At 43.5% G+C, this 13,835-nt stretch overlaps 1 protein-coding gene across 1 annotated transcript in view; it reads left to right on the top strand.

The window, feature by feature from the left end:
* LOC133458730 (phosphatase and actin regulator 1-like) overlaps positions 1-13,835 on the top strand; it is an 80,253-nt gene that overhangs the window by 39,028 nt on the left and 27,390 nt on the right. The window contains exons 6-7 of the mRNA XM_061738932.1: positions 353-617; positions 1,151-1,350. Coding sequence (XP_061594916.1) covers positions 353-617; positions 1,151-1,350 — 465 coding nt within the window. The remainder of the gene's footprint in view (positions 1-352; positions 618-1,150; positions 1,351-13,835) is intronic.

Genomic DNA, 13,835 nt, shown 5'->3' with positions numbered 1-13,835 from the left:
GGAGCATTGGCTGAGAGCAGCTCTGGGCGAAGTTCACGGATTTACTGCTCACACACACTTACTGATAACCACCTCCCTCAACTCAACACCTTCCTCGGCCCCCCCTCTTATCAGCCCCCCCAACAGTCTCCGGGTTTCGAGCGCCACGAAGTCACGGCGATCACTTGGATGTGCAGTGCCGGGATCCCCCCCCCCCCCAACCCCACACACCCCCCCACCCCCCCACCCCCACACACACACACGCAAGTCTTGTGATGATTTTGTTGCTTTGTCGTGCCGAGGTGTTTTTTGCACCTTGACACTGTGTATTATACTCAGTGTGAAGATATTTTTTTTTCTGTCCCCCCACCAGAGGGCGCCACCGCGGTGAAGCTGCCCTGCATGTCCCGGTTGTCTCCTCCTCTTCCTCCCAAGAAGATCCTGATCTCAGAGCCGGCCGGAAACCTGGAGCCGTCGCTCGTCTTCCAGAAGTGCCCGGCGGCCGCTGGCCACGCCCCCTCGGGAGGCCACGCCCCCGTGAGAGGCCCCGCCCCCCAGTACGGGACCCTGCACCCCCCCAGCAGGATCATAGAGGAGCTCAACAAGACGCTGGCCCTCACCATGCAGAGGTTCGAGAGGTGAGGAGACCCCGACACCCCCGTGTGTGTGTGTGTGTGTGTGTGTGTGTGTGTGTGTGTGTGTGTGTGTGTGTGTGTGTGTGTGTGTGTGTGTGTGTGTGTGTGTGTGTGTGTGTGCAGCGCTGCAGACTGTGGTTGTCAAGGCAACCAAACGCTTCTCCAGGCACGATAATGGAGGAGGCCCATAGCTAGTAACGTATCAGCCCCAATGTAAGACCTGATTATTAGACCTGATTATTAGACCTGATTATTAGACCTGATTATAGACGACCCTGGAATCTCCAGCTTTAGGCTTCGTCGCTAATTCATCCTTCAGGTCTAACTAGCGTTAAATATGAAATAGTCAGTGTTTTAGTCTTTTCTTAAACAGCTAGCTAGCTCATTTTTCCGCTCTAACATTCCGCTCTGACATTAGTAGATTATTATCACTGTTAATGGACTTTTCTCAATCATACACACGCACACACACACACACATATATATATATATAGGACTTACGTTTTAAAATGTTCCTCTGCTATATATATCTGCAGCTCCATGATGCCCCCTGGTCCCCCGGTGACGCTGGACGGAGACGACGACAAGGAAAACTTGCCCGGCGAGGACGACTACGAGGAGCTGGGAGAGGAGGAGGAAGAGGAGGAAGAGGAGGAGGAAGAGGAGGAGGAGGAGGAGGAGGAAGATGAAGAGGAGGAAGAAGATGAAGAAGAGGAAGACGAAACTCTGTTCACAAGTGAGCTGCTCCGTTTGTCTGATTGATGCGTATTAGAGTCCTTGATGGAGGTAGGAGTCCTTGATGGAGGTAGGAGTAAAGTAAATGTATTAATGGATAGCCCCTTGACATGAATCATCTCGTTTTCGAGGGGGTCCAACAAAAAACATACAACACAAAACAAAACAGTCACATACAACATATATACAGTTTTTCTCTATTGCCAAAACACAAAACCCAGTACTCTAAACCAAATGACCAGTTGCCTAAACACATTTAGTAAAACTACCCCCCTTTTGTCACAACCACAAACACAATTCACCTGTAGACACTTTTCACAAAACCCATCCCCTTTTTCTCAAAACTCTAAACACATTTTACCGTGCTAAAACACATTTTGCATATAACTCTGCTCCAATATGCATTGCGAAGCTCATGTGATGCAAAATGCTACCCACAATCAGCAAAACTTGAACACAATGAACATACCTGGTGTCAATCAGTAAACACAACTACTCATAATTGAAAACACCTATTGCAAATGATGTGACCACACCTATATAAGTCAGTGCAGTTTGCTGAAGGCTCAAAAACAAAAATGGATGATCAAGACAGAAGAAGAGGAGTTCGTGTCAGAGGAGGGAGAGGAGCAGGTCGAGGAGGGAGAGGAGCAGGTCGAGGAGGGAGAGGAGCAGGTCGAGGAGGGAGAGGAGCAGGTCGAGGAGGGAGAGGAGCAGGTCAAGGAGGGAGAGGAGCAGGTCGAGGAGGGAGAAGAGCAGGTCGAGGAGGGAGAGGAGCAGGTCGAGGAGGGAGAGGAGCAGGCCGAGGAGGGAGAGGAGCAGGTCGAGGAGGGAGAGGAGCAGGCCGAGGAGGGAGAGGAGCAGGTCGAGGAGGGAGAGGAGCAGGTCGAGGAGGGAGAGGAGCAGGCCGAGGAGGGAGAGGAGCAGGTCGAGGAGGGAGAGGAGCAGGCCGAGGAGGGAGAGGAGCAGGCCGAGGAGTGGGCCAAAGAGGACAAGAAGCAGTCCAAAGAGGAGCAGGCCAAGGATGGAGAGGAGAAGGATGTGTGTCTGCCACCCTACTCTCCGTTCCTAAACCCAATAGAGGAGTTCTTCTCATCATGGCGGTGGAAGGTCTATGACCGCCAACCTTACACCAGAGAGAACCTTCTCAGGGCTATGGACCTGGCCTGTGATGATGTGGCTGTGGAGGTGTTCCAAGGCTGGGTGTGGCATGCCAGGGCATTCTTCCCACGTTGTTTGGCTATGGACAATATTGCCTGTGACGTTGATGAGGTCCTGTGGCCCGACCCAGCCCGACGTGATGCTGCCCCATGATTTCGGTGTCAACATACAACATACTGTGTCAATTTTCAAACGTACTGTAGTAAAAGAAATCGCACCCTGAACATTGTGTTCTCAATTGTTACTGTACTGTATCTCTTGTGTGTAATGGATCCTCTATGGAGTTTACAGTACTCATTTTTGAGTTGTGATATTACTGCATTTTCTGCATTTTGTCACTATTCCCATGAAATGCACAAATCTATAGTTACTGTAATGCTGAAAACATATTTGAGAATAAATAAGGGTTGCTCAAATGCATCCTGGCACATGTGAAACTGTAAAAAGAACAGTCTCACACTGTGAACATTGTGTTTTCAATTTTTTTGGTAATGTGGTTAATGATGCTCAGTAGTGTTTACATTTCTGCAAGCCTTGAGTGGTATTTTGGTGTCAGAGTTTGCTTTTGAGCATATGAGCAACTGTTTTGGTGTGATGGGTTGGTTTTTGAGCATATGAGCATCTGTTTTGGTGTGATGGGTTGGTTTTTGAGCATGTGAGCAACTGTTTTGGTGTGATGGGTTGGTTTTTGAGCATATGAGCAACTGTTTTGGTGTGATGGGTTGGTTTTGAAAAGAAACTGTGAGGTTTAGTGTACGTAGCTTTAGAAAAGTGTTTTGTGTTTAGAGTTTTGTGAAAAGTGAGGGCAGTATCGTGAAATGTGTTTAAGCAATAGAGAAAAACTGTAATACATAATACCTAAGGCTCTCACACACAAACACACACCAGTCTAGACCTACCACACCTGAAGAACACAGGTAAACACTGCATATAATGCAGTAATAGCAACAAGAACAACAATATTAATATTAATGGTAGTCATTGTCATCATCATTATGATACAATATATGAAGATATACATACATTATATATGAAATAAATGAATAAATAAAAATAAAATGAGAAGGCAATACCACTAGAAACAACTACATGGTTTATTGAGGTTGGAATATAGAGAGTTTTTAAAGAGGTGTAATGAATTATGTTAATGGGTAAGTTGTTCCAGTCTGATGGGGCTTTAAACTTAAAAGCACATCTGACAATTTCTTTAAAGGTTAAAGGAACGAAAAAGAAGGGTTGCTGAGTGTTTCTGAGAGAATATGAGGATGTATATGGAATCAGATAATGTTTTAAGTAAGAAGGAAAACTAAAGTGTATACATTTGAATATGAGTTGGAGCCAGTGGTGTCGTCTTCTTGAGCTGATTAAACCAGTTTAATGATCAATACATTAGTGGTGAGTTCAGTTTAATGATTGATACATGGAGCAGTGGTGAGTTTAATGATGGATACATGGAGCAGTGGTGAGTTCAGTTTAATGATTGATACATGGAGCAGTGGTGAGTTCAGTTTAATGATTGATACATGGAGCAGTGGTGAGTTCAGTTTAATGATTGATACATGGAGCAGTGGTGAGTTCAGTTTAATGATTGATACATGGAGCAGTGGTGAGTTCAGTTTAATGATCGATACATGGAGCAGTGGTGAGTTCAGTTTAATGATCGATACATGGAGCAGTGGTGAGTTCAGTTTAATGATCGATACATGGATCAGTGATTAGTTTAATGATCGATACATGGAGCAGTGGTGAGTTCAGTTTAATGATTGATACATGGATCAGTGGTGAGTTCAGTTTAATGATTGATACATGGAGCAGTGGTGAGTTTAATGATCGATACATGGAGCAGTGGTGAGTTCAGTTTAATGATTGATACATGGAGCAGTGGTGAGTTCAGTTTAATGATTGATACATGGAGCAGTGGTGAGTTTAATGATCGATACATGGAGCAGTGGTGAGTTCAGTTTAATGATCGATACATGGAGCAGTGGTGAGTTCAGTTTAATGATTGATACATGGAGCAGTGGTGAGTTTAATGATCGATACATGGAGCAGTGGTGAGTTTAATGATCGATACATGGAGCAGTGTTGAGTTCAGTTTAATGATCAATACATGGAGCAGTGGTGAGTTCAGTTTAATGATTGATACATGGAGCAGTGGTGAGTTTAATGATCGATACATGGAGCAGTGGTGAGTTTAATGATTGATACATGGAGCAGTGGTGAGTTCAGTTTAATGATTGATACATGGAGCAGTGGTGAGTTCAGTTTAATGATCGATACATGGAGCAGTGGTGAGTTCAGTTTAATGATCGATACATGGAGCAGTGTTGAGTTCAGTTTAATGATTGATACATGGAGCAGTGGTGAGTTCAGTTTAATGATCGATACATGGAGCAGTGGTGAGTTCAGTTTAATGATTGATACATGGAGCAGTGGTGAGTTCAGTTTAATGATCGATACATGGAGCAGTGGTGAGTTCAGTTTAATGATTGATACATGGAGCAGTGGTGAGTTCAGTTTAATGATTGATACATGGAGCAGTGGTGAGTTCAGTTTAATGATCAATACATGGAGCAGTGGTGAGTTCAGTTTAATGATTGATACATTAGTGGTGAGTTCAGTTTAATGATCGATACATGGAGCAGTGGTGAGTTTAATGATCGATACATGGAGCAGTGGTGAGTTCAGTTTAATGATCGATACATGGAGCAGTGGTGAGTTCAGTTTAACCCTCCGGGACACCTAGGCGCATTTTACGCGCTTTTCACTTTTCATTTTTGGATAATTTTGGCTGAGTTCATCCATATGGCATGAATTTTGGTGAGATTGTGTATTTTTATATGATCTTTATATTTCCAGATCAGTTCCTACAGTAAGTCTAAAATACACTCTGTAAAATACAATTGTTACACTCTGACCCCTTAGCGCAAAAAACGCGCCATTGAAACCCATTCAAACTTCAATTTTTGATCTCGCTTCCATTAAAGCATGATAAATGCATTTTATTATATCTAGGTGTCAATCTGGTCTTTTGCCTTGGAATTGATCATATTTACTACTCTGAACCAGATTACCTCATTTTTACCATATTTGGCATATGGAGAAAAAACATGCTATTTCCACTGGATGGCACCGTCACAATTCACCCCTCCCCCTCCCTTAATGTGTGTGTGTGTGTGTGTATGTGTGCATGTACAGTTAGTATATGTGTGTGTGTGTATGTGTGTGTGTTTGTGTGTGTGTGTGTGTTTGTGTGTGTGTGGTGTGTGTGTGTGTGTGTGACCTTATGACATTATGAGCAAAGGCTTTCAAGTGCCACTGTTTTCATTCATTCACATGGTTTTTGTGCAGAAGTTTAAAGCCCCTCTAAGATTATTTTGTATAAATGCACACCACACACAGCTACACAAGAGGTCCATAAACACAAATAAATCCAAACATGGGGCATTTTGAATCACATGAAAGGTGCAGCCATAGAGAGAATCATGCTTTTTGTTGAGTCGTTTACACAGCTGCGACTGCAGCCAAAGTTTATAAAAATGCAACCTGTGGAACTAGTCATTTCTTATTTGGCAAGATGGAGGGAGCCTATTGAGTGCACAACGCTTTGGACATAGTGATGGAGTCTGATTCTGATCGCGGGCAAGAGGAATCTGACACAGAGAACACAGATACTACAGACGAGGAACCGGTGTCTGAATCGTCTTCTGAGAGCTTGGATGTGTCCTCTGACAGTGAGGAAGATGAGACTTCCAGAAGTGGGGAAATTCAGTGGCAGTGAAATTTTCTTTCATCCTTTGGACCACCGTGGATCCCTCATGGCAACGGGGAAAAAGTTAGCGGAGGAGGCTGTTCATTGAGGAGCTGGGGAAGACTCTTGTGGCTCCACAAATGGCAAGGAGACGCCACCTCCCCGCACACCAGCTGCTGCGGCCTTGGTGTTGGTGCTGAACTCAAAGGAGACCCAGGTCCAAGCTCAAGTGCAAGCCCATCCCCACACACCACCCAGAGGAGGAGGCAGTGTGTTTTGAGCACCAGCAACAAACTCCTACGTCTACACCTGCAGAAAGTGCGACAGTCCCATCTGCAAGGAGCACTACCAAATTGTTTGTAGCTCCTGCCTCACCTGAACTGACTCACACACACATACACACACACACACGCGCACACACACACACACACACAGACGCACACACACACACACACACACACACACACGCGCACGCACGCACACACACGCGCGCACACACACACACGCACACGCACGCACACGCAGTCTCTTTCTCTCTGTCACAATTTTGTTGCTGTTATTGAATGTTATTGAATGTTATGTAGTCAGTTTTGATGTTCCTGGCTCACTGTTCCTGGTTCATTGTTCATTGTTTCACTTCTGGGTAAAAAAGTATGTGTTATAGCTACCTTTTGAAATGCATAAAAAAATAATAATGCATGAAGATCAATGTTGCTGCTCTGTGTTCCCTGTGTTGTTCATCTAAAAACATGGCATCATGACAAAAACCTGGCATTTAAAGGGTTAAATCTTTAAAAAATCATGAATATTTGATATCAATACTTAGGTCAGATATTGGTGAATGAAATTAGCTCAATTAAAGTAGAATATAATATTAATGTATAATATGTTTTATAGCTACCTTATGAAAAGCGCGTTTTCTGCGCAAAGGGGTCAAAGTGTAACTATTTGACACTGCACAAAAAATAATAATGCATGAAAATCAATGTTGCTACACATCATTGACATATCCCAGGCTGTAATAACCCAAAACAAAAAAATCTACTTTGCATGTAGTATATTGAAAAAAATTCAATTTTTCTGTTTTTTTCATCTAAAAACATGGTGGCATCGTGACAAAAACCTGGCATTTAAAGGGTTAAATCTTTAAAAAATCATGAATATTTGATATCAATACTTAGGTCAGATATTGGTGAAAGAAATTAGCTCAATTAAAGTAGAATATAATATTAATGTATAATATGTTTTATAGCTACCTTATGAAAAGCGCGTTTTCTGCGCAAAGGGGTCAAAGTGTAACTATTTGACACTGCACAAAAATAATAATGCATGAAAATCAATGTTGCTACTCATCATTGACATATCCCAGGCTGTAATAACCCAAAACAAAAAAATCTACTTTGCATGTAGTATATTGAAAAAAATTCAATTTTTCTGTTTTTTTCATCTAAAAACATGGTGGCATCGTGACAAAAACCTGGCATTTAAAGGGTTAAATCTTTAAAAAATCATGAATATTTGATATCAATACTTAGGTCAGATATTGGTGAAAGAAATTAGCTCAATTAAAGTAGAATATAATATTAATGTATAATATGTTTTATAGCTACCTTATGAAAAGCGCGTTTTCTGCGCAAAGGGGTCAAAGTGTAACTATTTGACACTGCACAAAAAATAATAATGCATGAAAATCAATGTTGCTACTCATCATTGACATATCCCAGGCTGTAATAACCCAAAACAAAAAAATCTACTTTGCATGTAGTATATTGAAAAAAATTCAATTTTTCTGTTTTTTTCATCTAAAAACATGGTGGCATCGTGACAAAAACCTGGCATTTAAAGGGTTAAATCTTTAAAAAATCATGAATATTTGATATCAATACTTAGGTCAGATATTGGTGAAAGAAATTAGCTCAATTAAAGTAGAATATAATATTAATGTATAATATGTTTTATAGCTACCTTATGAAAAGCGCGTTTTCTGCGCAAAGGGGTCAAAGTGTAACTATTTGACACTGCACAAAAATAATAATGCATGAAAATCAATGTTGCTACTCATCATTGACATATCCCAGGCTGTAATAACCCAAAACAAAAAAATCTACTTTGCATGTAGTATATTGAAAAAAATTCAATTTTTCTGTTTTTTTCATCTAAAAACATGGTGGCATCGTGACAAAAACCTGGCATTTAAAGGGTTAAATCTTTAAAAAATCATGAATATTTGATATCAATACTTAGGTCAGATATTGGTGAAAGAAATTAGCTCAATTAAAGTGGAATATAATATTAATGTATAATATGTTTTATAGCTACTTTATGAAAAGCGCGTTTTCTGCGCGAAGGGGTCAGAGTGTAACAATTATTAAAGGTGTCCCGGAGGGTTAATGATCGATACATGGAGCAGTGGTGAGTTCAGTTTAATGATCGATACATGGAGCAGTGGTGAGTTCAGTTTAAACCAGTTTAATGATCGATACATGGATCAGTTTAATGATCAATACATGGAGCAGTGGTGAGTTCGGTTTAAACCAGTTTAATGAATGATACATGATGATACAGTGGTGAGGTTACTACGGGCACCTTAACACAAATCTACAGAGACTGTTGTAAATGACATTGAGAGGTTGAAGATGTGATTCATTAGTGTTCTGGTAGACAACATCAGCATCATCTAAAATGGGAAATAACAGTTGTTTGACCATTCTTTTCCGTGTTGGTAAAGTAAAACAGTTTATTGAACGGTAGGATGCCTAGGTTGCGATGTAACTTGGTTGTGATGGACTCAATATGATGTTTAAAAGAAAATAATGGGTCGATCCAGAGGCCGAGGTGTTTGAATGAGGTCACCTGCTCAAGGGGTGAGCCATCATTGAAAAGAATATTAAGATCTGGGTTATTTCAGAGGCCTAATCTGGTACCAAACAACATTGAACATGATTTATTTTTGAAAAAGTTTGTTTGATGCTAACCAATACTGAACAATAGAAAATTCGTTTTGTAAGGATCTCTCAATTACTGATGTGTTATTACCGTATGTGTATATTACTGTGTCGTCTGCGTATAAGTGTATTTTACAATGGGAACAAGTTTTTGGGAGGTCATTAATGAAAATGGAGAAAAGGAGTGGTCCAAGGGATGAACCTTGTGGTACTCCTCTCTCAACTATTGTATATTTGGATTGGATTCCATTAAGGCTGACACACTGACGTCTGTTATGGAGATAAGAGTTGAACCAAAGAAGAGAGTTTCTAGAGATGCCAATTGAGTAAAGTTTGTCCAGTAGAAGGTAGTGATCAACAATGTCAAAAGCTTTAGTGAGATCCAGAAATATTGCACCAGTGAGTTTACCATTTTCAGAAGCTGTAAATGTACCATTTGTGAATTTTAGAAGAGCTGTGGTTGTTGAGAAATTTGATCTGAAACCGGACTGGCATGGAGACAAAATATTGTTTTCAGTAATATTGAGTGATAATTGAGTGAATATTAATTTTTCAAAGATTTTTGCAATGGAGTTGATAATGGAGATTGGGTCATTGATGGAGGTAGGAGTCACTGATGGAGGTAGGAGTCACTGATGGAGGTAGGAGTCACTGATGGAGGTAGGAGTCATTGATGGAGGTAGGAGTCATTGATGGAGTCATTGATGGAGGTAGGAGTCATTGATGGAGGTAGGAGTCACTGATGGAGGTAGGAGTCATTGATGGAGGTAGGAGTCATTGATGGAGGTAGGAGTCACTGATGGAGGTAGGAGTCATTGATGGAGGTAGGAGTCATTGATGGAGGTAGGAGTCACTGATGGAGGTAGGAGTCATTGATGGAGGTAGGAGTCATTGATGGAGTCATTGATGGAGGTAGGAGTCATTGATGGAGGTAGGAGTCACTGATGGAGGTAGGAGTCACTGATGGAGGTAGGAGTCATTGATGGAGGTAGGAGTCATTGATGGAGGTAGGAGTCATTGATGGAGGTAGGAGTCATTGATGGAGGTAGGAGTCATTGATGGAGGTAGGAGTCACTGATGGAGGTAGGAGTCACTGATGGAGGTAGGAGTCACTGATGGAGGTAGGAGTCATTGATGGAGGTAGGAGTCACTGATGGAGGTAGGAGTCACTGATGGAGGTAGGAGTCACTGATGGAGGTAGGAGTCATTGATGGAGGTAGGAGTCACTGATGGAGGTAGGAGTCCTTGATGGAGGTAGGAGTCATTGATGGAGGTAGGAGTCACTGATGGAGGTAGGAGTCATTGATGGAGGTAGGAGTCCTTGATGGAGGTAGGAGTCACTGATGGAGGTAGGAGTCATTGATGGAGGTAGGAGTCATTGATGGAGGTAGGAGTCACTGATGGAGGTAGGAGTCACTGATGGAGGTAGGAGTCACTGATGGAGGTATGAGTCACTGATGGAGGTAGGAGTCACTGATGGAGGTAGGAGTCATTGATGGAGGTAGGAGTCACTGATGGAGGTAGGAGTCACTGATGGAGGTAGGAGTCACTGATGGAGGTAGGAGTCATTGATGGAGGTAGGAGTCACTGATGGAGGTAGGAGTCACTGATGGAGGTAGGAGTCACTGATGGAGGTAGGAGTCATTGATGGAGGTAGGAGTCACTGATGGAGGTAGGAGTCACTGATGGAGGTAGGAGTCACTGATGGAGGTAGGAGTCATTGATGGAGGTAGGAGTCACTGATGGAGGTAGGAGTCACTGATGGAGGTAGGAGTCACTGATGGAGGTAGGAGTCATTGATGGAGGTAGGAGTCACTGATGGAGGTAGGAGTCATTGATGGAGGTAGGAGTCATTGATGGAGTCATTGATGGAGGTAGGAGTCATTGATGGAGGTAGGAGTCATTGATGGAGGTAGGAGTCATTGATGGAGGTAGGAGTCATTGATGGAGGTAGGAGTCATTGATGGAGGTAGGAGTCACTGATGGAGGTAGGAGTCACTGATGGAGGTAGGAGTCACTGATGGAGGTAGGAGTCACTGATGGAGGTAGGAGTCATTGATGGAGGTAGGAGTCACTGATGGAGGTAGGAGTCATTGATGGAGGTAGGAGTCATTGATGGAGTCATTGATGGAGGTAGGAGTCATTGATGGAGGTAGGAGTCATTGATGGAGGTAGGAGTCATTGATGGAGGTAGGAGTCATTGATGGAGGTAGGAGTCATTGATGGAGGTAGGAGTCACTGATGGAGGTAGGAGTCATTGATGGAGGTAGGAGTCATTGATGGAGGTAGGAGTCATTGATGGAGGTAGGAGTCATTGATGGAGGTAGGAGTCATTGATGGAGGTAGGAGTCATTGATGGAGGTAGGAGTCACTGATGGAGGTAGGAGTCACTGATGGAGGTAGGAGTCACTGATGGAGGTAGGAGTCATTGATGGAGGTAGGAGTCATTGATGGAGGTAGGAGTCATTGATGGAGGTAGGAGTCATTGATGGAGGTAGGAGTCACTGATGGAGTCATTGATGGAGGTAGGAGTCATTGATGGAGGTAGGAGTCATTGATGGAGGTAGGAGTCACTGATGGAGGTAGGAGTCACTGATGGAGGTAGGAGTCACTGATGGAGGTAGGAGTCATTGATGGAGGTAGGAGTCACTGATGGAGGTAGGAGTCACTGATGGAGGTAGGAGTCATTGATGGAGGTAGGAGTCATTGATGGAGGTAGGAGTCATTGATGGAGGTAGGAGTCATTGATGGAGGTAGGAGTCATTGATGGAGGTAGGAGTCATTGATGGAGGTAGGAGTCACTGATGGAGGTAGGAGTCATTGATGGAGGTAGGAGTCATTGATGGAGGTAGGAGTCATTGATGGAGGTAGGAGTCATTGATGGAGGTAGGAGTCACTGATGGAGGTAGGAGTCACTGATGGAGGTAGGAGTCATTGATGGAGGTAGGAGTCATTGATGGAGTCATTGATGGAGGTAGGAGTCATTGATGGAGGTAGGAGTCACTGATGGAGGTAGGAGTCATTGATGGAGGTAGGAGTCATTGATGGAGGTAGGAGTCATTGATGGAGGTAGGAGTCATTGATGGAGGTAGGAGTCATTGATGGAGGTAGGAGTCATTGATGGAGTCATTGATGGAGGTAGGAGTCATTGATGGAGGTAGGAGTCACTGATGGAGGTAGGAGTCATTGATGGAGGTAGGAGTCACTGATGGAGGTAGGAGTCATTGATGGAGGTAGGAGTCACTGATGGAGGTAGGAGTCACTGATGGAGGTAGGAGTCACTGATGGAGGTAGGAGTCACTGATGGAGGTAGGAGTCACTGATGGAGGTAGGAGTCATTGATGGAGGTAGGAGTCATTGATGGAGTCATTGATGGAGGTAGGAGTCATTGATGGAGGTAGGAGTCATTGATGGAGGTAGGAGTCACTGATGGAGGTAGGAGTCATTGATGGAGGTAGGAGTCACTGATGGAGGTAGGAGTCATTGATGGAGGTAGGAGTCACTGATGGAGGTAGGAGTACTAGATGGAGGTAGGAGTCATTGATGGAGGTAGGAGTCACTGATGGAGGTAGGAGTCATTGATGGAGGTAGGAGTCATTGATGGAGTCATTGATGGAGGTAGGAGTCATTGATGGAGGTAGGAGTCATTGATGGAGTCATTGATGGAGGTAGGAGTCATTGATGGAGGTAGGAGTCATTGATGGAGGTAGGAGTCATTGCTGGAGGTAGGAGTCATTGATGGAGGTAGGAGTCATTGATGGAGTCATTGATGGAGGTAGGAGTCACTGATGGAGGTAGGAGTCATTGATGGAGGTAGGAGTCACTTATGGAGGTAGGAGTCACTGATGGAGGTAGGAGTCATTGATGGAGGTAGGAGTCATTGATGGAGGTAGGAGTCACTGATGGAGGTAGGAGTCATTGATGGAGGTAGGAGTCATTGATGGAGTCATTGATGGAGGTAGGAGTCACTGATGGAGGTAGGAGTCACTGATGGAGGTAGGAGTCACTGATGGAGGTAGGAGTCATTGATGGAGGTAGGAGTCACTGATGGAGGTAGGAGTCACTGATGGAGGTAGGAGTCACTGATGGAGGTAGGAGTCATTGATGGAGGTAGGAGTCATTGATGGAGGTAGGAGTCACTGATGGAGGTAGGAGTCATTGATGGAGGTAGGAGTCATTGATGGAGGTAGGAGTCATTGATGGAGGTAGGAGTCATTGATGGAGGTAGGAGTCATTGATGGAGGTAGGAGTCATTGATGGAGGTAGGAGTCATTGATGGAGGTAGGAGTCACTGATGGAGGTAGGAGTCACTGATGGAGGTAGGAGTCATTGATGGAGGTAGGAGTCATTGATGGAGTCATTGATGGAGTCATTGATGGAGGTAGGAGTCATTGATGGAGGTAGGAGTCACTGATGGAGGTAGGAGTCACTGATGGAGGTAGGAGTCACTGATGGAGGTAGGAGTCACTGATGGAGGTAGGAGTCATTGATGGAGGTAGGAGTCATTGATGGAGGTAGGAGTCATTGATGGAGTCATTGATGGAGGTAGGAGTCATTGATGGAGGTAGGAGTCATTGATGGAGGTAGGAGTCACTGATGGAGGTAGGAGTCATTGATGGAGGTAGGAGT

Source organism: Cololabis saira, chromosome 13 (genome assembly GCF_033807715.1).
Source record: "Cololabis saira isolate AMF1-May2022 chromosome 13, fColSai1.1, whole genome shotgun sequence".
In the NCBI taxonomy this organism is placed as follows: domain Eukaryota; kingdom Metazoa; phylum Chordata; class Actinopteri; order Beloniformes; family Belonidae; genus Cololabis; species Cololabis saira.
Note: the sequence above shows the minus strand (reverse complement) of the source record. Positions and strands in the feature narration are given on the sequence as shown.